Raw genomic sequence first — 25,868 nt, 5'->3', positions numbered from 1 at the left:
CACAGCTTGGAGCCCATGGACCTCAACCACTGTGCAAAGGTGGGAAGAGGGAAATCAGGCACTGGGAGTGAGACTTCATGAAAACGGTGATGCACAGAGAGCCACGTCCCTGGCGAGCTCAGAGGAGCCATCAGAATGAACAGGGAAAGCAGGGGCAGCAGGAGACAGAGGCTTTTCAGGAGGGCCACTACCCCAGCCACACTCCTCCTGAGAGGGATGCTCCCTGTGGGAATAACATTCTTCAGCTGCAGCTCCACTGACCTGTGGGAACTATGAACGGGGGCAAATTCCAGCAGCCAGCTCTGCTGGGATGTGGACAAGGACACCTCTGGCACGCACAGCCAGCCAGGGGTGAGAGGCACAACTGCCACACCCCAGCCTGCTCCTGCCACACCTCAGAGAGAGCTCACCTCCCTGCCAGGTAAGCTCTGCCCAGGGCAGGAGCGATGCAAAGCCACCAATAAATCAGAGCCAGTCGCTGCCCCGTGGTGACAAATGTGTTCCCTGACAGCTCCTGACACCGAGCGCTGCCGTGCACGCCCAGCTGCACACGAGTGAGGCGAGGCAGGGATTGATTGAAGGTGAGCCAGGGATTCTCCTTCATGCTCTCACTCTGCCCCTTCCCTCCCTTCTGCTGGCTCGGGCTCCGTTTCATCCCTTTCTCCTTGGCTGCACACTCACACTCTGCTGCTCCAGAACAACCAGCTCCTAAAAAATCCCCCCCAGCAGCTGCTCCAGAACAACCAGCTCCTAAAAATCCCCCCCAGCAGCTGCTCCAGAACAACCAGCTCCTAAAAATCCCCCCCAGTGGCTGGTCCAGAACAACCAGCTCCTAAAAAATCCCCCCCAGTGGCTGCTCCAGAACAACCAGCTCCTAAAAATCCCCCCCAGCAGCTGCTCCAGAACAACCAGCTCCTAAAAATCCCCCCCAGCAGCTGCTCCAGAACAACCAGCTCCTAAAAAATCCCCCCCAGCGGCTGCTCCAGAACAATCAGCTCCTAAAAATCCCTCCCAGCACCAGTGGTTGTTGTTAACAGAGGCTGCTCCAGACCAATCAGCTCCTAAAAAACCCTCCCAGAACTGGTGATGGTTGTTAACAGAGCAGGACATGCCCACAGAGGCACCGTCCCACCCAACAGGAGGAGCTCACGCTGCCCCCCAGCCCAGGGATGGCCCTCGGTGGGGAGGGATGAATGCACAAGGTGCAAAGCCACTGGACACCCCGGCACTGCAAGATCCCCTGGGAAAGGAAAGCAGAACTGGGATGTGACTTCCTGCACTGAGGGGTGAGATGTCCAGAGAGGGAACGTTTCAGTCCCTGCAGAAACCCACCTACCAGCCAGATCCCTATCAGCCAGATTAGGTAAAATTGCATTTAGAGGGGTCTAACTTTGAACTGATGCCTTGAGAGGCTGATCTGGAACAGAGAGTAGACAGAGCTAAATGGACAAAACAGGTATTTATTGCAAGGCCTTAAAAGGACACACCTTAGGCAGCACAAGAGCCTGGCCAGGGCTACACCCAGGCTAAATCCAGGATGGATCCCAGTCACGAGTTTTTACACTTTTATAAGTTTTGGTTCATCTACATATTGGGTTCAATTGTCCAGTTACAGCTCCAGGTCATGAAGTCCCAAACCCCCTGGCTTGCCCCTTCCCTTTGCTGTTGTTTGTGATTTTTGGGTACGGCTGTCCTTGATCCTCCAGCTGGGAAGGGATTGTTTTGTCCAACTACCCTGTGAAGAGAACCTACTAACACCTCATAGAAAGTTCCAGAGTTACACACCAGGCAGGAGAGAATCTGAAAAATAGAAAAGCTGAACCCCAGCATTTCCCAGCCCCCTTTTTCCCCAATATCTTTCCCATTCTAGAGAAGGATCTCTCCAAAGCCAGGGCTGGATGGATCTGCCCTCCTCAGCCTGGTGCTCTGAGAGCCATTGCTGTGGGCAGGGAAGGACACGGGATGGCCAGCAGGGACCAGGACTGTGCTGAGGGGATTGAATGGAAACAGATGCTCAGGGCTTGTTCAATCCCTGCTGTGTGATTTTGTTTTGCCTTCCCAAGTCCCGAGCAGCTGTGGGAGCGCAGGCAGACTTCCAGTCCGACCATGCAGCAGAGTTTTTGTCACCTGACTTTGGATCTGAAAAACCCCAAACCCATCTAAACAGAGCAAGTGTCCCTTGCACCCCAGAGTCCCCTGTCCCCATGTGCCAGCTCAACTCCTGCCTTAGCTAAATCCTCCCTCCTGCACTGCAGCCACAGGAGCAGCTTTTCTGTGTCAGTCCAGCTCACCCAGCAACAGCCCCTTCCTGAGGATAAGCAGCTGCCTTTGGATTTGTGCCACCAGCTGCTGGGGTGATCTGCTGACAGCCAAACCTCTCCACCTGCTCTGCTCCTGCTCAGCCAAATCTGGATCCTTCCCATGTGTTTTAGCAGGACTAAGCCCTGGTACAAAGCTGGCAGCTCCCAGCGCTCCGCAGAGCCCAAGCTGGCCGGAGGGCTTGGCACTGCCCAGCCAGCTGGAACAGCTATTCCTGGCTTCTCACTGTACCTCCAGGCTTTGAGAGAAGGATCTGGGAAAGCCTCGTTACCTGGGACTAATCAATCAATCCCCTGCGAGGCGCCAGCTTTGTCCTGGCAGCACCCGGCATCCTCCGACAGTGCCAGGCTTGGAGCAGCAGCCTCCATCCCCCCTGGCTTATCCCACTGCCACTGTCACCACGTTAATTCCCCGTGCACAGGGCACTGGCAGCCCAATGCTCTGTTTTGTTTTGCTCACCTGATGCCTCCAAGTGCTTTTAAAAAGCCATGGATTCGGGAAGCAGACATGGCACCGTGTGCCAGGGCTGCCAGGCTCTGCAAAGAAGGGAAGCAGCAGCCTTCCCATGGAATATGCTCAGGAGATGGATCAAGATTCCTTTTAAGCAAGGGCTAGAAACAAAAAGTTTCTCACTGCAAGAAAGCAAGAGTGGATACAGCTTCCCACCAGCAATAACGGCAGGGAATGCTTCGGGTCAGGGCTGCCTGTGCCAGCAGAGAAGTGGGAGACCTAATGTTCCCAAGAGCCTTCCTGTCAGCGTGACATTCCTGATTTTCCTCCCCTCCCACTGCTCCAAATCATATCATGAGCTGGCCATCATTAAAGGAGAAAAAAAAAAGGAGAAAATGACACCAGGGGTACAAACAAGCGCAGCAAGGCACAGCTGGGAGATTTTTCCCATGTATTTTTTCCCAGCACGCAGATTGTGAGTGAGGATGGTCAGACCATACAGCAACCTTCCCAACCAGCCTCCAGACCTGCTAAGGTCACCTGAAGGAAGAGATGTGAGCACAGAGGAGAAAAGGCAACAACTTTTCCCTTTAGAGTGGGAGATGTGCCATGCCCCGAACCAGCCAGAAACACCAAATCCAATATTTAGGCATCTTCTCATGCAAAAGGAGAAGAAACAGTGGCAAACCCAGTTATGTGCTAAACCATGTAAGATTTTAGCTGATAGAAGATTCCCAAAACCAGTCAGAAGAACTACAAGCTGTAAAGGAAGGAAATATCAGCATGGATTTTTCCATCAGCCCACAAAGGGATCACAGCCAGCCTGCGGTGCAGCCTCTATTGACAGACACAAGAGCTCCTCTCTTCTATAAAATTATTGTGCCAATTTCAGTTGTAATTGAATCTTTTCAAACCTTTTCAAAAATAACAAAGCCTCTAATGCAAGGTTAACTCAGCCCTTTACTTCCCTCTTGCTCGGGGAGATGGGTCTGTGTTTAGCACTGCCTACTGCCATGTGGGAAGCACCATCGAGGAAAAGGGATGCCGGTGATTTTTGGAATGTCTGTGGGAGCAACAGGGCTGTGGCCAAAGCAGCTGCTTGTTTGATGAGATCCTGTGCCAAACACAAGGGTGGGCAGCTCCATGCTCACACATCCAACACCAAATTATCCCAAAGAAGCAGATGGGTACATGAGGCAGGAGAGCACCAAGGGGAGCTCTGCTCTCTCCCAAGGACTGAGCCTCCAACACTTCACAACCAATATGCAGAGAGAGAGAAACATTCTTCTCTTCAAAGAGAAATCAGGCCCTCGGTGGCTTCGTCTCATGTTTGTTATAACCCCAAACTGTTTGCGCTCTGAGCGACTCTGGTTTTAATCATTTATTCATCAGCACAGTTTGATGGCCCCTCTGCATTCCAGGCTGAAGCTTTTAAACCCTTCCTATGCTGGAGGCATACTGAAAGGAGCAAGTGCTTTCCCTAGGACCTGGAAATATAAGTAAATATGACAGGCTCTGGTTCCATTTTTTATATTTCCCCACACACATCAAAAGCCATTACTTGGGAACAGATGCTGAGGACAGACGGCAGATCTGGGGAGATGGGAAAGAAAACCTCTAACTTTTTAAAGCCAGGTCTGTGAGAAGTGATCAAACATAATCCATTCACTAGTGACCTGCTCCTCCCTCCACTGACTCCTCTTTGAGTCTGAAATAAAATTACTCCTCTGAAGCCTCCCATTAACAGATGAAAAGACTTTCAGCCTCTCTCCAGCTGAAGCTGGATGGGGGCCGTGATCCCCAGCGTGCCTGGATATTGGAGCTCAGGCTCCTCTGCTTGGATTTGCTTTCCTTTTAAAAATAAACCAAAAGAGCTGCCCAGAGTGATGTTTGCAGAAGTGACAGATCCAGGGGAGAGGCTCAGTGCAGTGCACGCTTCTCCTTCCCTGAGGCAACAGCAACGCCGAGTCTGGATCCCCCTGTGCAGCCCAGCCAAGGTAGACAGCCCCAGCACCCAGCCCACACAGAGAACACCAGTGACAAGGACAAAGTTTGCTCCCAGACACAGCCCAGGACTTCAGGAATCCAGGGCTGTGAGCACATGATGCAGCAGCACCCCGGAGCAACACCTCCCACTCATCCTGTGCCAGGCCTGCAGCTCCCTCCTACCACGGGAAAAGGTGCCACGGGGGACAGAACACCAGGGAAAGCTTGTCCCCAATCACACACCACCTTTGGGCACACAGCACTCCTATTTCCCTAGAAAGAAGGGTCCAAACAAGATGATTTTGATGGCTTTGAGTGTGACACTGTAAAACAGGGCACGGTTTTTAGAGGGCTCAATCCTCAGAGCACCTTAAGTCAGACACGCAGCGAGGCTGGCACTGAAACAGCAGCTCCTGGAACTGCAGGAAATCTGCATCTTGGCATATTTCTCATGGAAGGGGCTGCAGGGCACAGCCAGGGCTGTCACTGCACAGGCAGCACACGCCACAGCTGGGTCACCCGGAGTGCAGATTTCCATCAGCTTCTGCCATCACTCAGCACAGCAAGTTTCTTCCTTCAGGTTTTTCACTGCTCTTATTTCCCACTCTGCACAAGAGGCTGGAAGACCTCCCAGGATCTGCTCTCGTGTTTATCAATGCAGAGAGCTGACAGGGAACCTTTTGCCATTACAACACCTTCCCCTCATGGCAAGATCAGGGCTGTTCAAAGCAAAGACAAGCTCTTCCTGTTGTTCAAGCCCAAAATGGATCCTCTTTGTCCAAAAACCACAGCAGAGGATCCTGTAAAGCAGACATTGACCTCACCACTTGCTCCAAAATGGTCCTGTCCAAGGAATGGGGACATCAGTGTGTGACTGTCACAGCAAGCACAGGGGACACCGGGCTGCCCCGGCTCCGTCTCTCCACGCTCTCTGACTTTTCCACAGAGCAACAGTCCCACCACAGGCTGTGCCTCAGCTCTGCAGGGAGGGAGATGGAGCGAGGCAGTCACTGGGAATGGATGCTCCAGAGGGTGCTTGGTACAAGCCCTCCTGATGCTCAGAGCCTTCCAAAAGCACCTGGCCAGGAGGAGAAGGCTCAGCCTGCACTCCTTCCTCAACAGAGACATTCCCCTCTTCACCTCTGTCACCACAGTGCACAAAGTTTGTCCAAGCACAGCACCTTTAAAATCCCTACTCCTGGACAAGAAATTCCTACTCCAGCACCTGGGACAGGTCAGCAGCAGCTGAGAAATGCCAACAGGAACAGTGCAGCTGGAAGAGTAAAGTCAGCCTGGGAGCAGGATATGGAGGGAAGATCATAAGGGATGCTGAGGCTGCAGCTTGCTCTGGCTCCAGAGGAGGTTTCTGCCCTCACACCTCTCACCTGTGAAAACCAATGAAACAGCAAACCAGTAACATCACAGCCAGCCATGCCCCACACAGCTGCTGGCAGAACACCCCTCGGGCTCCCTGCTGTTCTCCTGCCTGCTCCATACCCACCTGTGCTCCAGAGTTTCCCCCACAGCCATCCCTAAGCCCAGAAGCACAGACAGCAGCACAGGATGCTGCTCCCATGGGCTCCCTGCGAAGACACTGCACCCCAAGGAGCACCAGAGGACTCAGGACATCACGTACGAGTCGACTAATTCTGGAAACTGAGGGTCCATTTATAAACCCTTTATTAATAAATGATTAATAGATGCAGCCATATTTTTTAATAACTTGCAATAAAAAAATGCTATGAAAAGCTTAAGCAAGACAGTCTTAACAGATGGTGCTATAAAGTGAATTATAACATGTACAGTAGCTAGTGCAGCGTAATGGATGTCCTCATTTAATAAAAAGAATCTGATTTTATGCAGCAACTTTCACACTTGAGGCACCTCAGCACACTTCAACGAGTTGTCGTGGCCTCAGCAGTAGCCACAGCCATCAGATGCTGTTTTAGTGAGAGGAAGGATGTTGGTCAGGACACTGGGCTACTCCACAGTCCTGATTTTTAACCTTTCCTTGGACAGCTCCCAAAAACAGGCATAAAGGTCTGAAAGCTGCCACCTCCTACCCCTGCACGGCGGGGAATGACAAGCAAGCTGTGGTCTGGGGCTGGGAATGTCTTCTCAGGGGAAGAAAAAAAAAAAAAAAAAAAAAGAGCATTATTCCCACCACCAAAACCAGACTGCCATCTGTATCCACGACTATAAGGCACGCCGCAAATTATGTAATTTAATAAACACTGTAATAATAAAGTATTTATTTTGTATAATGAAGTGTTAGTGATTAGAAACCAAACACACATCGGGCGTGCTGCTGCGGTTTCTCTTGAACCTTTGCCAGTATCACTCAAGGCTAAATATGTCTGCAGCAGGTTGAGAGTAAGTTCCTCGCCTTGTTTTGATCAGCCTGTCAAGTGTTTTAGCTGCCAGTCGAGTTTCTTTATATCACACTATAATTGGCTGCTTTCTCAAGGTGCAGCCAAGGAAAAAAAGCACACGGCAAAACTCGGGCTCCTTTGGCAAAATCCTCCACTGCTGCTTTGCTGCAAGCTGATTGCAGTAGCAAAGGGCACTTTGTAAACAGCTGGTGAAAATCGAGTGGAACTGAAAGGCAGCTTGCAATAAACTCCAGGAGAAAGCCTTATTTACCCTCCCGTGCTGGCTTTGGAGTGTCGATCAAACCACTTGCAGCTCCCACGGGAGGCCCTCGGAAAAATAACGGGAATGAGAGGAAGCAGAGAGGCAAACGCCGTCCTCCAGAGCCCCCGTGCACCCCAGGGCCCCCCCGGCCCAAGTTCAGCTCCAGGGTCAAGCGGCCACCCCCAGGGCCGTCCCCGCGTGTCCCCGGCGCCACATCTGGGGCCAGCTTTGATCAGAGCAGGCAGGAGGGGGGTCCTGCCCTCCCGATGCCGACCTCATCCCTCAACGTCAGCCCATTGATCCACAGATGTCGGCAGGGAGCAGGGGAGAACCGAGGGTGCAGGGAGCATCAATCTCCGTGCGCAGGACGTGGAGCACCGCGCCCTCCAGAGGCTTTGCTCCGCTCTCAGCAGCACCTCCAGCGCCGCCCCAGCTGCACCCCGAGCCTTTGGGGTCACCCTAACGTCAGTGAGGACAATTTGGCAGCGATCACTGGGGTGAAAGCACAGGCCATGGCAGCAAGGGACCGTCCTGCCTTCCACCACAGCATCCTACCGACTCGCTCTGGAAGGGCAGAGCTGCTCTGCTGGGGTTCCGGAGCTGTCCCCCCACAAAAGGATCAGTGCTCAGGTGTCAGAGGCACCCTGGCAGAAAAAGGAAGTGTGAATTTTCTGTGGCTGCTGCTCTGAGAAGCAGAAATGAGCCGTGAAGAATCAGCCGGCCCTGTGGCCTGCCCTCACCTGGCAGCAGCACAGCCAGAGGCTTCCAGGTGTATCCCACACCTGTGCCCTTTGTCCTTTCCATGGGACCAGCCTTCCTAGCAGGGGATAAACACCGGGAGAGCAGCCTGGGCAGTTACCCAGCACAGGCTCCTTCGGCTTTTCCAGGGAACTGCAGTGACAACACTTCTGTTTCCTTTTGTTCCACGCAGCAGCAGCACCTGAAAACCCAACTGTCCCTTAACAGTGACACTGCAGACACCACCCAGCACACTGGGAGATGTGGATGGGTGGTGCTGGATCCCAGGGACTGGGAAATGCAGAACTTGTTCCACCTTTACTGCTGCCTGTCCCTTCCCCTCTCCCCACCGTGTGCCACTGCTGCAGGAACAAAGGAGAAGCAGAACACTGGCACTGCTGTTTCCTGGCTCAGACAGAAAACAGCATTATAACAGCATCATTCCAGTAAGGTTTCCCTCCTGCCACTTTTCCTAAAAGCTGCAAGAAGGTCTGGATCTGGAAACTCTCTCTCACATCACTGAGTCCAACCCGACAGCTCTGTTAACTCTTGTTTCTCCACAGAGGAAGAGCCATCTTTCCATGTAAGTGAGGAAAACCAGGATTTCCCTTACCTGCGCTGCAAAAAACCCAAAAGGCTGCGTTCTGTCATGTAATGCAATACAAAACACTAAGGATGTAGGACTGGAAGGGGAAAATTTGGCAGGGGCTGCCCAGGGAGGTGGTGGAGCCCTTGTCCCTGGAGATGTCCAAGGAATGACTGGACATGGCACTCCATGCTCAGGGCTGGGTGACAAAGTGGGGAGTGGTCAGAGGGTGGACTGGGTGGTCTTTTCCAGTCTCAGTGTTTCGAGGATTTTGGGAAATGCAAGTCACTAAAGAATGCAGCAAGCAGCACATCACTAACACACAAGAGAAAAACCAGTATTTCCACCTTTCCTGGCAGTAAAAAAAAAACCTCCCAGCCCTAATTCTGGATGGAAACACTCTCAGTGGGCACAAAAAGGTCCACCCAGCCCCAGCCAGACCCCAGCCCAGGGCTGGGAGGGGCAGTGCAGCATTCCCATTCCAACATCACACACGAGCTGCACCCTATGGAAGAGCACATTTACCCTGGGCTGAACACCTAGCCAATTCCCTTTGCTGTGACCCACACCCAGCCAATGGCTCAAGGGGCTGGAATTCCTCAGGAGCTCATTCCCAGGGCTGCTCTGGGTGCAGTGCCTGGCTCCTGCTGCTGGATTCCCCCGGGCTCACCGTGTGTGCGCTGAATTCCGGGAACATGACGCACGTGGCTCCCACCCACAGCGGGCACAGCAGCTTGTTGATCACCCCGTGGACGTGGTGCAGAGGCAGGACGTGCAGGATCACATCCTCCTTCTTCCACTCCCACTTCTCAACCAGCCCCGTGGTCTGCAGAAGAAAACAAACAGCGTGGCCTTAGGGCTGGAGGAAAGGTTTTCCCCAGGTATTCCCGAGGTATTCAAGCCCCAAATTCAAGCCACCAGGCCTGCCTGGGTACAAAATCTTTCCTTTAGGATCAGCAGGAGAAAAGTTCCCACCACAGCAGCAAGAACACAAAAGGAACACCTTCAGCACCCTGTCAGGATGTGTCTTTAAATCAGCAAAGCCCTTCCTTGCTGCTGAGAAATATCAACAATGATTTTAAGTAGGACATACAAAAATATTAATCTACCGCTGCACATGAAGATTTGGCAGAAATAGTAATCAAAAAGCTAATTTTCCCAGAATTCTGTTGCCATAGTTAGGACACTGATGACATCAGGCTTTTAGCACCTGTAAGGGATAATCAGTAGGAGCAGGAAATTGCTGATAAACAGAAAGTAGGTTTCATGTTAGTAAAAATTATGAGAGCATCAAGCTCCCAAAACACTCTGCTCTGAAGGGATAATTATCTGAAGGGATAATTATCAGGTTTCTGGGTCAACAATGTCCTTCAGAGCCCAGTGCTGGCAACTGCAAAGCTTATTTCCAGCCACCTAAAAATAAGAAAAGCATCTGAGCAGTGGAATTTGGTCGTGTCTCTCAGAACCCTCTTCCACAGAGCAGCGAGCAGCTTTTAGATTTCCTGCAGGACAGCACAAAGGATGGGGACTGCTCAGGCCACCCCCCAAATATTCAGCATATTTGTGAGGGAACAGATTCTTTGCTCAATATAGCCAAGCCCTGGCTCCATCTGTCAAGGCTTTCATTCCTGTCGGGATGCTGCAGGATCCGAGCACCCAGGGCAGCAGCAGCTCTCCAGGCACCCCTGCATTCCCTGCCCTCCTTCCCTAATGGCAGCAGTCTGGCAGTTGCAGGCACTGATAACCAAGTGGTGAGGCAGGCAGCAGGCTTATTCAAACTTTTAATTCCTTTTGGCTCTGAGAGCTAATGGATTTTTTTGCCTTGGGGATACAGAGCTGAATAATGCACAGGCTTCACACAGCACTGGGCTGGGCTAAGATATTTTCCAATTAGGAGCAAAGATTCTCCCCTAGTCAGAGGGCAGGAAAGCAAACTGCAAAGAAATCAGGTCTTTTACAACGGGTTTCATCCATTCTGCTTTCCAGGAAAGCAGGGAGGAGAATCCACCTGCCTCAGGATGCAGCTGCAGCACGAACGGGCCAAGGTTTAGAAGCTCACACGCTGCTGTGTGCTCACCTTCCCAGCGTGGAGGACTCCAGAGCTGCAGCCCCACAGCCCTCTGCAGGAATTTGGCACTGGAAAGGTGTTTGCAACCCCAAATCCCCTCCAGATTCCAAGACTTTGTACCTTGGCATGAGCCTGGCAGGGGGGCAGCAGCACTCACCACAGCCTGCACGTTCTCGTGGGTGCTGAGGACACCCTTGGGCCTCCCCGTGGTCCCGCTGGTGTAGATGATCATGGCTCCTCTGTCCTTCCACGAGGAACAGCTTGGCAAGGGCCCCTCCTCCGTGGCTGCAGGGCTGGTGGATGCACCACCACCACACCTGGCAAGGGGCAGCACAGGGACTCCCAGTTTGTGGGCACTGGGGGTTATTTTCCCCAGGAACTCCTCGGCTGCGATGAGCAGGGCGCTCTGGGAGTCCTGGATCACGTACTCCAGCTGGGGCAGCGGGTGCTTGCTGTACAGGGGCACCGCTATGGCCCCGCTCATCCACGAAGCCCACTGGGCCACCACGTAGGAGGCATCGTTGGGGCACAGGAAGGAGATCCTCTCTTCCTCCAGGTCCCTGCTGGGGCACTGCAGGAGCCTGCAGATCTCCTGGGACAGGCGCAGGCTGCGGCTCAGCAGCTCCCTGTAGGTGTGCTCCCCGTTCCGGTCCACGATGGCCACTTTGTCCCCAAAGGCCAGGGCCCTGGTGAACACAGGGGTGACGTCGCTGCTGCAGGTGGCCCGGGCTGTGTGCAGGGCCCTGTGGGGACAGCCAGCCCTCGTGCCGTGCCCCGTGCAGCAGGACAGGTCCCGCGGGAGGCAGCGCAGGGGCCGGCACAGCTGGGGGAAGAGCAGGGGGAGCAGCATGGCCGGGCTGGAGGAGTCTGCAGAAAGCAAAGAAGGCAGCACATCAACACGGGCAGGGAGTACCCAGGGGGTTATTCCCACCCAGGCAAAGTGGCAGGCTTCATTTGAATAATATCCACTCTATTATTTATGTCCCTGCCTCAGACTGCCACATCCTGGGCAGCCTGAGCATCCCTGGGTCCTGCCACAGTGGAACAGGAGGCAGAGAGCCCTCCCTGCACAGCCTGCAACCCCTAAAACCCAGCTAATTTAAATGATGAACCAGCTTTCACAGAATCCCAGCATGGTCTGGGTTGGAAGGGACCTCAAAGCCCATCCAGTTCTACCCCCTGACAACTTCCAGTGTCCCGGGCTGCTGGCAGGCAGGGGTTGAGATGAGATGGGCTTTAAGGTCCTTTCCACGATTCTGTGAGGAATCCTAAACCCCTCTGCACAGCCTGGAGCAGCCTCTCCACACAGCACGGAGAAGCGGAGAGGAGAGGACAGGGCTGTGGCAGGAGAGAGAGGGATTTGCTGCACAGAATCCAATCAGCACCAAAACGTCCCCAGAGAGGTTCCACGACAAGAGGAAGCAGCCAAAGGATGACAAGCTCTCACTCTCCGAGAGCGTCCGTGACACTTCCCTGACGCCGGCAATAACAACCTGGTTTTTTCCCTTTTTTTCTTTTGATAAATGCCTATTAGTGGAGCAGCTCAGCTCCAGGAGCCTCCCAGCCCAGTTTCCCAGCGTGGGGAGGAGCTGGAACAAAGGGGAGCCAGCCCAGCCGCTCCCCAGGGCAGAGCAGATCAGGGCTGCCTCAGCTCGGGCTGCACGAGTTGATTTTCCGTGAGCCCTGCGGTCTCTCCCCTCCACCTTTGGAGCATTTCTCCACCCAGACACTGGCCCTGCTGAAATTTTCTTTTGCAAATCAACCTCAATTTCTGCTTCTGCAAAACGAGCTTGTGATTTAGGGTGGAAACATCTGGGGGAGCAGAGGCTGCAGCCCCAGAGCGGGGTGACCCTGGGAACTCCTGACACTTGCCACCAGCATGGAAAAAAACAAAGCAGCTCAAGGCAGAGCTGGTGTGACGTCTGGAGAGACTGAAATGCAAAAACCCGACCTAATCCACACCCTAAACTGAGCCCGTGGCCATGGCAAGGTGTCAATGCCCTGAGCATGATGAGGGGCATGAACTGGAAGTGGCTTTGCCCAGGACCAGCGTGGCTGATGCTCCAGCTCCTTCCAAAAATCCAATTACCCCGTTCCCACCAGCCTGTGTTTCATGGAGCAATCCCAGCAGCACCTCCAGGCAGGCCTGGGAAGGCTGGCTGTTACAGAGCTGGGGTGCAAGGAGAGGTAAATCCAGGGGCTGTTTGCCACCCCCTCCCCTTGCTCAGGGATCGCTGCTGCCACAAACTCCAGCACAGCACACCGGGAAACAAAGTCTGTCCCTGAGTCCCAGGGGAAGGTGAAGGCAGGGCAGAGATGTGGCTCTGCTGCCTTGGAAGGGAAGGTTCAAATCCCCTGGAAGGGAAAATCCAAGCCCTCCTCCTCCTCCTCCTCCTCCTCCCAGGGCTCTCCCCAGCTCCCAGCACAACAAAACCAGTGCAAACTGGGAGCTGCCCCGCACTGCACAGCCCTGGGCACTCTGTGCATCCCCCTCTGCACTTTCTGAGCACAAAGGGTATGAAACGCATTCCCTGGAGTGAAATGATCCTTGGAGTTACTCCGAGCTGCTCCAAAGTGAGTTATTACAGGAATAATCACTGCTCCAGCTGTGGCTGTGGAACTGCCAGTGGAGCCTGACCTGCAGGATCCCACCCTTTCCTCACTTACAGGCATGGGAACACAAAGGGATTCCTGGCTCTTCTACAACAGAGATAAAAATACTGCATTCTTAGAAAATCATCCAAAGTACTTTATTAGAAAATCATAAAGTAACCAAGGGACTTGACATCAAATAATGCCTGAGGTATTATTTGATACAGCCTGCTGACTGTTCTTCCCCTCTCACAAAACAAAAAAAGGAAAGGTTTGTGTTGGAAGGGACTTTCAAGCCCATCCAGTCCCACCTCCCCCTGTCCCAGGGTGCCCCATCCCTGTCCGGCCTGGCCTGGGACACTGCCGGGATGCAGGGGCAGCCCCAGCAGCTCTGGGCACCCTCACAGGGAGAAAATTCTCCTCTCATTCCGCACCGATTCCCACCCTCGGGCTCTGTGCCCGCAGCCGCTCACGGCACACGGCGGAGCAGGACTCGGCAAGAACCGGGCCGAGCTCCCCGAGATACCGGGGCCGTGCAGGCCATCCCGGGGCCACCCCGAGCCCATCCCGGGACCACCCCGAGCCCATCCCGGGGGCATCCCGAGCCCATCCCGGAGCCCATCCCGGGGCCCATCCCGGGGCCACCCCGAGCCCATCCCGGGCCCAACCCGGAGCCCATCCCGGGGCCACCCCGAGCCCATCCCGGGCCCACCTCGGGGCCACCATGAGCCCATCCCGGGGCCTATCCCGGGGCCACCCCGAGCCCATCCCGAGCCCACCCCGGGGCCATCCCGAGCCCATCCCGGGCCCATCCCGGAGCCCATCCCGGGCCCATCCCGAGCCCATCCCGGGGCCACCTCAGGCCCATCCCGGGGCCATCCCGGGACCACCCTGAGCCCATCCCGGGCCCATCCCGGGCCCATCCCGAGCCCATCCCGGGCCCACCCCGAGCCCATCCCGGGCCCACCCCGAGCCCATCCCGGGGCCACCCCGAGCCCATCCCGGGGCCATCCCGGGCCCACCCTGAGCCCATCCCGGGAACACCCCGAGCCCACCCCGAGCCCATCCCGGGCCCATCCCGGGGCCGCCGCAGCCCCGCCGGGCCTCACCTGCCGCAGGGGGACCGCTCCGGCCGCGAACAGCTCCGGCGGGAACGCGGCGCCACGACCCGAACGTTCCGCGCACCAATGTTCCGCCAGCCCGCAGCTGATTTGTGGGGATTTGGCCCCAAAACGCCCACGGGGGGCGGGATCGGGACTCCCTGACTGTGCATGCAGCCCCCCGGAGTGTCACCAGTGTCCTCGGGGGTCGTGGCGGGTGGGGGTGGCGTCATGGAGATCCAGCTCTGCCCTGCGGGTCCTGGGAGCACGGGCCTCGTCTGTGGGGTTTGGGGGTTTGGGATTTGGGGGTTTGGGGATTTGGGGGTTTGGGGATTTGGGGATTTGGGCGGGGTGCAGGGATGGTCTGGGCTCGTGGAACCTTCACACACGGGCAACCCAGGCATGTACAGAGATCCCAGAGATGCACAGACACCCTGGGGACACACAGACACAGGGACACACAGACACAGGGACACACAGACACCTTGGGGACACACAGACACAGGGACACACAGACACCCAGGGACACACAGGGACACACAGACACCCCGGGGACACACAGACACCATGGGACACACAGACACACAGGGACACACAGACACCCTGGGGACACACAGACACCCTGGGGACACAGACACACAGGGGACACACAGACACAGGGACACACAGACATGGGGACACACAGACACCCTGGGGACACACAGACACCCTGGGGACACAGACACACAGGGGACACACAGACACAGGGACACACAGACATGGGGACACACAGACACCCTGGGGACACACAGACACCCAGGGACACACAGACACACAGGGACACACAGACACCCAGGGACACACAGACACCCTGGGGACACACAGACACCCAGGGATGGGATGGGATGGGATGGGATGGGATGGGATAATGGGATGGGATGGGATGGGATAATGGGATGGGATAATGGGATGAGGGCACTGGCAGCTTCCCCTGCTGCTTGGAATGAAGGTGCAGCACAGCAAGGTGGGAGCCTGTTCATCCCACTGGCACTGTTCATTCCCACAGGGAAGCGTGTCCCCATGCCCACCCTGCCCCAGCCCGGGGGGGCACAGAGCGGTGCCCGGGGTCCCCGCGAATGCTCACAGGGTGTTGTAAACAAGGGGCAGTGAAATGTTTGATCTCCACCATCTGCTGGCCCCTAATCCCCACCCTGCTGCCTCCCCCCTTCCCAACCTCCCTAAGCTGCTCCTGGTCAGGCAGCAGAAGGCCACCAGGGGCTGCTGGCCCTGTCCCCTGCCACAGCCCGGTGGCATCAGCACCACTGCAAGGCTGCCAGGGCCGCCAGGGCCCTTCCCCTCTGTTCCCCCCGTGTTTCAGAGGTTTCCCTGCCTGCATCCCTCCCAGAACCAGCATCCCCGAGCTGCTGCAGGCACTGGGGCCTCTCTGTCCCCAGGGCCCTGCAGGGGACACGATTGCCATGGGGACTCCCCGGGGACAGGAGCAGCTCGCACTGAAGTGGAGCCCTAAGTGGCTCCTGCCTCACGTGGCGAGGAGAAGTGCAAAATGGCCCCATTATGTTAATTACCCGGAATTATGATTGATGGAGATTAGCTGCCTCTTTGAGGAAATGGCAGGCACACGTGTGACACGGGCAGGCCGGGGACAGCCACCGGGGCATGGCAGGATGGCTCTTATGGCACCAGCAGGCAGCTGGAGCTGCACCCAGGGGCACCAGGATGGGTCACAGTGTGAGCCTGGCTCCTCCTGCCAGCTGCACAAAGGGCATCCCTGCTGGGGGAGAAGGTGTTAACCAGGAATGTCGCTGCTCTCTGTGCTCCTGGGCCTGCCCCAGCAGCCCTGTGCCCCCCTGAACGTGGCTCCCAGTAAATACCTTTTTTTGGGAGAAACTGAGCAGGAGCTGGGCTGATCCCCGTCTCCTGCCTGGAGATTCCCACCCCGTTCCCTTGGCCTTAGGGGCCCTCTGAGGGCATTGGCACCAGGAGCATCCATGCTACAGTGGAGGCACAAGCCACATGCCCAATTTTACCTTCAAAATGACACCCAAAGCAGGAGCTTTGGGAAGAAAAGCTGGAAAAGCAGGACTGGCTGCTACGCCAATGCCTGGCCAGGATGGAGTCATGGCACGACTGAACCACCAGGGCCGGGATTTTGGCACGAGTTGGGGATGCTCAAGGCTGAGATGGCCGTGCCAGGAGGGCACCCCAAAACCTCCACCCATCACCACAAGTCCCTCCTCCGCTCTCCCCTTCCCAATTTCCCGGGCCCCCCTGTGCAGCAGACGGATGCTGGGTAAGAGGTGTGTCTGTGGGAGCCGTCCTCGCCACGCAGCGTCGCCCGGCTGCCACCCCTGCCACGGCTCTTCCGCCCGGGCTGGGGGCACAACCCGGGGCACACGGGGCTGAGCCTCTGCTGGCGATGCCAACAACACCACGGGCAGGCTCTGGGACAAGGACATCACCCAGCTGGCCTTGGCGGAGGGAAGGGGTCCCTGGTGGGGACACGGGCACGGCGATGCCAACTCCTTTCTCTGCCTTCTCCCCTTTTCCTCCCCCCGTTTGGCACTTGGCAGCGGAGCCGTGGCGGCGGCTGGGGCGCGGTGCCGGGGAAAGGCTGCCAAGGCTCGCCAGCCCCCCGTGCCAAGGCTGGCGGCTGGCAGAAGGGCCGCCCGCGCCTGGCAGGGCTTCGTCAGCTGCGGGAGGATCCCCGTGCCGCGCTCGCTGCCAATTTCCCCGCGAGCTGGCACCGCAGGCGGCTCCGGAGGCACCGGCAGAGAGGCTGGGGAGGACGGATTGTGAAAGGGAGAGAGGAAAAAAAAGAAATTAATGGACACATGCCATCGCTGGAGCGGTGAGGCTGCCAAAGCACCAGCAGGCAGCGGGGGCAAAACCCACCGGCGGCACAGAGGAGGGTCTGCAGCGCGTCCCGGCGTGGGCACATGGAGCACGGGCGGCGTGGAGGAGGCACGGCAGGGCCGAGGCAGGACGGAGGACAGAGGTATTCACCTTCCTTGTGTGTGTGCATGCGTGTGTCTGTGCCAGGCTTTGCTGCCCGTGGCCTCGCTGCCCACGTGTGCCCACCTGGTGTGTGCCACTCTGTCCCATACCACGGCCCTGCCCTGCCAGGGCACTCACAGGCTCCAGGTGCCCGCCCTGGGGCTGCCAGCAGCGGGGTTGTGGCTTTGTGTGGCTGGGCTTTGTCTGCTGGGGGCTGTGGGAAGGGAGGTGAGAGCCAAAGCGTGCCAGGCAAAGCGTGCCAGGCAAAGCGTGCCAGCCAGCAGCGCTGGCACATGGGAAATGCGCCCTGCTCCCGGCCCAGGCTGCCCCAGAGCACAGCCCGCTGCTGGCTGGGTGAGGGGGACAGAGGGAGGGTGGGCAGGGAGCCCCCACAGCCATCAGCGTGCTGGGGAGGAGGAGCAGGGAAGGGGAGGATGGAGCAGGGAAGGGAGGATGGAGCAGGGAAGGGAGGATGCAGGACACCGTGCTGGGGAGGAGGAGCAGGGAAGGGCAGGATGAAGGGCACAGTGCTGGGGAGGAGGAGCAGGGATGGGAGGATGGAGCAGGGAAGGGAGGATGCAGGGCACCAGGAAACTCTCAGTCCCACAGCCATGACTCGCACCATGCCGGGGTTGTGGCCATGGGGTGCTGGGTGAAGGAGATGGGGTGTAAGTGGGTGTTTGTGTGGGGCTGGGGGTGTGGGGGCAGCCCTGGGGAGGGGTTTGAGAGTGTGGGGCAGAGAGATGGTGCTGCTGTGTGCCTCCTGCCTGCCTGGAGTGCAGGAGCAGGGTGGGAGCCATTCCCAAGGCACAAACAGCGGGATATCGCTGCTCCTCTTCTGTGCAAAGTGGCTGCAGAAGGGCCCCCAAGCACCAAACCTGGCCTGTGCCCGGGGAAGGAGCTGGCAATCAAGGGAAACTGGGGTGCTGGCAATCCCAAATCTCACAGCACCCCGGCTCCTGCTGCTCTGCACCCTGGCTGTGCCCACCAGCTCCCTGTGCCCAGGGATGTCCACTCTGCACCAGTCCCAGCAGGACAAACCTCCCTCAGTGCCCATCACCTGCAGGAGCTGGGCAGGGATCCAAGCACCCAGCTTCGAGGGCAGCAGCTTCTCCCTGGGAGTGATGTGGCAAGAGATGGCCCATGCCATGCCATGCCATGCCATTATCCCATCTCATCCCATCCCGTTATCCCATCCCACCCCGTTATCCCATGCCATGCCATGCCATGCCATGCCATGCCATGCCATGCCATGCCATGCCATGCCATGCCATGCCATGCCATGCCATGCCATTATCCCATGCCATGCCATGCCACCCCATCCCATCCCATCCCATCCCATGCCATTATCCCATGCCATGCCATGCCATGCTATGCCATGCCATGCCATTATCCCATCCCATCTCATCCCATGCCATGCCATGCCATGCCATTATCCCATGCCATGCCATGCCGTGCCATGCCATGCCATGCCATGCCATCCCATTATCCCATCCCGTTATCCCATCCCATCCCATTATCCCATGCCATGCCATGCCATGCCATGCCATGCCATTATCCCATTCCCATCCCATCCCATCCCATCCCATCCCGTTATCCCATCCCATCCTGTTATCCCATGCCATGCCATGCCATCCCATCCCATCCCATTATCCCATCCCATCCCATCCCATCCCATCCCATCCCATCCCGTTATCCCATCCCATTATCCCATCCCATCCCATCCCGTTATCCCATCCCATTATCCCATCCCATCCCATTATCCCATCCCATCCCATGCCCCCATCTCCCCTCGGCCCGTTTCCCCGGTATTTCCCGGTTCCTGCTTCCTGCCCAGGCAGGGCTCTCCAGGGACTCCAGGCAGATGTTCTCCAGCACAGCACATTGCTTTCCTCATGAAATATTCATGGAGCCCCTCCGCCTCCTGCCATGGAGGCCTCCCGCAGCTCCCGGCCATGGAAAGCGTTCCTGCAGAGCTCCCGGTGTGCTCCCGGTGTGCTCCCGGTGTGCTCCCAATGCTCCCGGTGTGCTCCCGGTGTGCTCTCGGTGCTCCCGGTGTGCTCCCGGTGCTCCTGGTGTGCTCCCGGTGTGCTCCCGGTGCTCCCGGTGTGCTCCTGGTGTGCTCCCGGTGTGCTCCTGGTGTGCTCCCGGTGTGCTCCCGGTGCTCCCGGTGTGCTCCCAGTGCTCCCGGTGTGCTCCCGGTGCTCCCGGTGCTCCCGGTGCTCCCAGCCAGCCTGCGGCATTAGCGATGCTGTGCACTAGAATCCAATTAAGTTGTTTATGCAAATAATCAGGTTTTATGTTTTGGTAAAAAGCTTAAATAACCTTAATCAGAGAGAAAGGCCTGAAAGTATCGGGGCTGTGGGGTGGTGGGTGCTGGTGACACCCTGTGCCCGGCTGGTGACACCCTTGGGTGGCTGGTGACACCCTGTGCCTGACTGGTGACACCCTGTGCCTGGCTGGTGACACCCTGTGCCCGGCTGGTGACACCCTTGGGTGGCTGGTGACACCCTGTGCCTGGCTGATGACACCCTGTGCCTGGCTGGTGACACCCTGTGTGTGGCTGATGACACCCTGTGCCTGGCTGGTGACACCCTGTGCCTGACTGGTGACACCCTGTGCCCGGCTGTGACACCCTGGGTGGCTGCTGACACCCTGTGCCTGGCTGGTGCCACCCTGTGCCTGGCTGTGACACCCTGGGTGGCTGCTGACACCCTGTGCCTGGCTGGTGCCACCCTGTGCCTGGCTGGTGACACCCTGGGTGGCTGGTGACACCCTGTGCCTGGCTGGGGACACCCTGTGCCCAGCTGGTGACACCCTGTGCCTGACTGGTGACACCCTGTGCCCGGCTGTGACACCCTGGGTGGCTGCTGACACCCTGTGCCTGGCTGGTGCCACCCTGTGCCTGGCTGGTGACACCCTGGGTGGTTGGTGACACCCTGTGCCTGGCTGGTGACACCCTGGGGGCTGGTGACACCCTGTGCCCGGCTGGTGACACCCTGTACCTGGCTGGTGACACCATGTGCCCGGCTGGTGACACCCTGTGCCTGGCTGGTGACACCCTTGGGTGGCTGCTGACACCCTGTGCCCGGCTGGTGACACCCTGGGTGGCTGGTGACACCCTGTACCTGGCTGGTGACACCATGTGCCCGGCTGGTGACACCCTGTGCCTGGCTGGTGACACCCTTGGGTGGCTGCTGACACCCTGTGCCCGGCTGGTGACACCCTGGGTGGCTGGTGACACCCTGTGCCTGGCTGGGGACACCCTGTGCCCAGCTGGTGACACCCTGTGCCTGGCTGGGGACACCCTGTGCCCGGCTGGTGACACCCTGGGTGGCTGGTGACACCCTGTGCCTGGCTGGTGACACCCTGGGGGCTGGTGACACCCTTGGGTGGCTGGTGACACCCTGTGCCCGGCTCTGCCTCCTGCACCCCCTATTTCTGGAGGATGATAATCCATGCATGTGGTGTAGGAACAACCCATGTTCTGCACAACAAATGACGGTAATTTGCTGCGAGGCTCCGGAGCTGAGTATTAACGCAATGCCTGAGGGAGAGAGCGGCAGCTGTGCTGGAATTAATGGCAACGTGCCGAATTAGCACCGCCATGCATCATAGTCAGGGGGAAAAATTACCAGAGAGGCGAGGAAAACAACCCCTCCGTTGGTGTGCCAGCCCCATGCCCGGGGCACGCTGCCCGGGGGATGCCAGGGGGTGGCCTGGCCCTGGCCCTGGCTCTGCCCGGGCACAGCGCAGCTCACCCCGAGCCCAGCAGGCTGCCCTGCCAAGGTGGGTGTGCTCAGCACTGCTCAGTGTCCCTCTGGATGCTCCACATCGCTCCTGGAGCTCTGCATCCCCCTGGACAAAACCGTGCCACTCCATCCCACCCTGCTCCCAGGGATCATCTCCTCCAGGATGTGTGTCCTCCTTACCAAACCACGTTATTCCATCCCACCCACTCCTGGGGGTCATCTCCTCCAGGATCTGTATCCTCCTGACCAAACCGTGCCGCTCCATCCCACCCACTCCTGGGGATCATCTGCTCCAGGATGTGTGTCCTCCTGACCAAATGACCCCACTCCATCTCACCCCACTCCATCCCACCCCACTCCCAGGGATCTTCTCCAGGATCTGTATCCCCCTGGACAAAACCATCCCCCTGGACAAAACTGTGCCACTCCATCCCACCCCGCTCCCGGGGATCATCTCCTCCAGGATGTGTGTCCTCCTGACCAAACCACTTTATTCCATCCCACCCACTCCTGGGGATCACCTCCAGGATCTGTATCCCCCTGGACAAAACCATCCCCCTGGACAAAACCGTGCCACTCCATCCCACCCCCTCCCAGGGATCATCTCCTCCAGGACGTGTGTCCCTGCTGCTCCCCCATTCCTCCCCCTCCTTTCTGGGGTGTTATTCATCTCCTTGTCTGTTTACTCCTTCTCTCCATTCCCGGTGGTTGAGTGCCCGAGTCTGGAGCTCCTCATCGATTCCTCCCGGTGATCTGCAGCCTCCTCCGGAGCATCCTCCTCCTCCTCCTCCTCCCCCGCCGCCTTCCGCCCACCTCGGCCGGAGCTCGCTGTGGATGGGCCATTGCCTCCTAATGGACGCTTCCAGTAAATCCCACACCTCTGATGAATATTTAACCCGCCAGCCGTCTCTGCTGGTCCCACGGCGCTGCTGTGCCTCGTGGCAAGTTGGGTCCAGCCCTTGGGTGGCTGCACCCAAGGCTGTGCAGATGGCAGGGAGCATTTATCCCAGCGAGACTGGCACTGGTGCCATCCTGAGCCAGTATTCCCATGAATCCCTCACCATCCCCTGTGCCCGCTGCAGCTGGTGGCTGTTCATCCTCAGCCTAACACAACCCTAAAAATGAAACATCTCCCTCAACCTTTTCTCCTGCTTCTCCTCTGCAGGTCTCAGGCCCACAGGAGCCGCCCCAGCCTGGCCCTGGATGTCACTGTGCCACCCCTCCCCGCTGTGGGACAGTCCTGGGGCTGTGGTGTGATGGATGTGGATGTGCCACCAGCCTGGTCCTTGCTGGGATGCACCGACAGCTGCTGAGCACCAAATCCGCTGGGATGTGGCAACGGGAATGGGATTTCCCCTGGGACCCTCCTGCAGCCACCAGGATTCAGCATCCCAGGAGTGAAGAAGGTTCATTCATCCAGAAGTTTATCCATGCAAGCACAAGTGGAGCTTTACCAAACACGCCCAGGCCCTGCTGGCTGCCTTGGGGGCCAGGATTCTGCCTGGGAAGGAGGAAAGTGCTCCTCACCCTGCTCCAGACCATGGCAGCGTCACCCAGGGGACCTGCGTGGACACTCCGAGGGCTGTGCCAGGTCCTGGAGCTCACCTGGAGCACACCAGTCCTAATCCCAGCTCCTCTCTGTGTCCCGGGGCTGCTCGGGGCTGTCCCATCCCAGCCCCTCTCCGTGTCCTGGGGATGCTCGGGGCTCTCTGCCCGACCCCAGCCCCTCTCCGACCCCAGCCCCTCTCCGTGTCCCAGGGATGCTCGGGGCTGTCCCATCCCAGCTCCTCTCCAGGGCTGTCCCATCCCAGCCCCTCTCCATGTCCCGGGGATGCTTGGGGCTCTCTGCCCGACCCCAGCTCCTCTCTGTCCGGGCTCTCTGCCCGACCCCAGCCCCTCTCCATGTCCCAGGGATGCTCGGGGCTCTCTGCCCGACCCCAGCCCCTCTCCATGTCCTGGGGATGCTCGGGGCTCTCTGTCCCACCCCAGCCCCTCTCCGACCCCAGCCCCTCTCCGTCCGGGCTCTCTGCCCCATCCCCACCCCACACCAGGAGCTCTACGGGCCATCCCGCCCTTCAAACCCCAAGGAACCGGGCAGGGAACTCGTGTCGGGGGCTGGTTCTGGAGTGGGATTGGGGTGCCACAGGAGGCTCCGGGGGTGCTGTGGGTGCTGCCGGTCACTGCCAGGTTACATCTGCCGGGGCACGCAAGAGTGACTCCAGATGCATTAGAAGTGCCGTGCTCCAATTTCAATTTCATCGTCTCACAATCATTTTCAGGCTCCTCTTAGTGCCACATTAACGAAGCCTGCTCGTTTGAATGCATAATTAGCCCAAGCATTCTACCTCGCTAATTTCGAAGCAAGGAGGGGGGGAGAGAAGGGGAGGAATTTGCATATTAATCTAGCAGAGGGAGAGAAAAACTGTTTACCACTTGCTTCTTGCTGTTGATCACAGCGGACTTAACTCTTTCCCGGGTGCCATCTGGAGCTGGAGCGGGCTCCCAGCCGGCACGTGGGACGGGCCGCAAAGGTTACAGACTGCAATTAAATAATTAAATCCTGCCGAGAGCCCCTGAGAGCCCTGGGGCTGCGGCTCCTGCCAGCGCAGGGCGCATGAAAGGCGGCTGAGGTGGAGGTGGCAGCTCCGAAATGTCCCCTACCCTCCTCCCTGGTGGCTGAAAAGCCACCCACCCACCCGTTGTCACCCCCTCAGGGTGGCAGTGTCCCATCCCGGATCCACCCCTTGGCCAAGCAGAAGGGATTCCCAGCAGTGCCATCCCTCCTGCAAATTCCAACTCCGTCACCCTCGGCGTGTCCCCTTCAAAGGGACACCTTTGCCCTCAGGGCTCTGTGATTTTAGCATCCCCCACCCACGCCGTGCTGCTGGATGGATGAGCGTGTCCCTTCCCCGCAGCCCCTTTGCAGGGGGTGTCCCGTGGGGTCCCCACAGCCTCTGCACACCAAGAGCACCCGAGGAGCGGGGTGGGCAGCACAACTCACCCCAGCCCCCCAAACACCGGCTCCCTTTGTTTGGGAGTCTGTGGGCGTCTTGAGCCGAGGTTGGAGGTAATTTGTCTGTCTCCTGCAGCGGGCTGTCATCTCGCATCTGTGAGCCAGTTCTGTTTGCACTGCCATTAAAAAAATCTCAGGTCTGACAGGTAATAAAAAAAACCCAAAAAAACCCAAAAAAACCCCATTAAAAAATAGCAACAGGATGTTGGGAATATCACAGACTCGTCGCAGCTGGACCACCCTCACATGCAGCTCTCACTGTCCGGGTATTTGGGTTTGAGGGTGGTCGCACTGCACTGAGCCCTGGTTTGGCCTTTGGACACGTATCCCCAGGGATGTCCCCTCGGCACCTCCATCCCGGCTCCCCAAACGCCATCCTCAGCCCTGGAGACCCCCCTGCCCCATCAGCCACCCTGCCTCGCTGGCTCGGAGCCATCCCAGCGCGTCACAGCCATTTGGGGACACCTCCACCCTCGGCATCCCCGGCTGAGTCCGCACCGCAGCCGCACGGAGCCGTGCCCGGGAGTTTATCCTTCCCCAGCCCCGGGGGTGCGGAGCCGAGGGCGGGGGGCGCACCCCAAAAGTGCCCGAGGGCGCTCCGGAGCGGGGCCGGCGCTGCGGAGGGGCGCGGGGCTGGCTCGGAAAGGGTTAACGGTTGATTACAGCCTTTGTCTCCGCACCAGCGTACATAATGCGCCCGCATTTGCATACTGCAGTGTGCGCTCAATTAAAATGAACTTTTAATTTCTTCTAAGTAAATTACTTCTTCCCGCTACGTGACGCGCACAAAATGTCAGAATAATGGGAGAGCCTTAATGAGCTGGGAATGAGGGGCAGGGAGGGGATGCTGGGGGCTCCGGCTCCCCTCGGGGGATGGAAGGATGGAAGGATGGAAGGATGAAGGATGGAAGGATGGAAGGATGGATCCTGCCCTGCTGCCTTCCCTGCCGGCCCACGGGATGTCCCCTGGGCAGGGCCGGGGTGTCACCTCCTCCCCATCACCTCCTCCTGCTGCCCGTGTTCCCCCAAGGAGCTGAGCCCCCGCATCCCGGGGGTGTGTGGGGACACGGGAATGTCCCTGCAGGGCTCTGAGCCCTCCTGCCCTCATGGAGGCACCCAGGGGTGTCTGGGGACACAGGAATGTCCCTGCAGGGGTCTGAGCCCTCCGGGTCCTGCCTTAAAGTGACACCCAGGGGACACGGGAATGTCCCTGCACGGTCCGAGCTGTCCGGGCATTGGCTTAAAGTGACACCCAGGGATGTGTGGGGACACAGGAATGTCCCTGCACGGTCTGAGTTCTCTGGGTCCTGCCTTAAAGTGACACCCAGGGGTGTGTGGGGACACGGGAATGTCCCTGCAGGGGTCTGAGACCCCCGGGTCTCAGACTTAAAGTGACACCCAGGGGTGTGTGGGGACACGGGAATGTCCCTGCAGGGCTCTGAGCTCTCCTGCCCTCATGGTGGCACCCAGGGGTGTGTGGGGACACGGGAATGTCCCTGCACGGTCTGAGCTCTCCAGGCCCTGCCCTCACCCTGGCACTCTGCACCCTCCCAAAAACGCTCCCCGGGCCAGCAGCTCCTTCCCCGGGGAGCCGCGGCCGCTCCGTCCGTGCCGGGGGGATGCTCGGGGGGTCCCG

The 25,868-nt window shown here is 58.1% G+C and overlaps 1 protein-coding gene and 1 non-coding gene across 3 annotated transcripts in view; one reads left to right on the top strand and one right to left on the bottom strand.

The window, feature by feature from the left end:
• ACSF3 (acyl-CoA synthetase family member 3) overlaps positions 1–14,608 on the bottom strand; it is a 53,621-nt gene extending 39,013 nt beyond the window's left edge. Inside the window, exons 1-3 of one of the 2 annotated variants that reach the window (XM_072934207.1) lie at positions 14,483–14,608; positions 10,939–11,648; positions 9,384–9,539 (exon numbers count right to left, since the gene is read on the bottom strand). In XM_072934207.1, coding sequence (XP_072790308.1) covers positions 9,384–9,539; positions 10,939–11,631 — 849 coding nt within the window. In that variant the 5' untranslated portion in view covers positions 11,632–11,648; positions 14,483–14,608. The remainder of the gene's footprint in view (positions 1–9,383; positions 9,540–10,938; positions 11,649–14,482) is intronic. The other variant, XM_030282234.4, reaches the window with a different exon arrangement.
• Positions 14,609–16,733: 2,125 nt separating this feature from the next.
• On the top strand, positions 16,734–24,981 carry LOC115496771 (uncharacterized). Its single transcript, XR_012057762.1, has 2 exons — positions 16,734–17,468; positions 22,385–24,981. It is a non-coding gene; the product is annotated as an uncharacterized protein (transcript).
• Positions 24,982–25,868: the final 887 nt, after the last annotated feature.

The sequence above is a fragment of the Taeniopygia guttata genome, chromosome 11 (assembly GCF_048771995.1).
Source record: "Taeniopygia guttata chromosome 11, bTaeGut7.mat, whole genome shotgun sequence".
Classification (NCBI taxonomy): domain Eukaryota; kingdom Metazoa; phylum Chordata; class Aves; order Passeriformes; family Estrildidae; genus Taeniopygia; species Taeniopygia guttata.
Note: the sequence above shows the minus strand (reverse complement) of the source record. Positions and strands in the feature narration are given on the sequence as shown.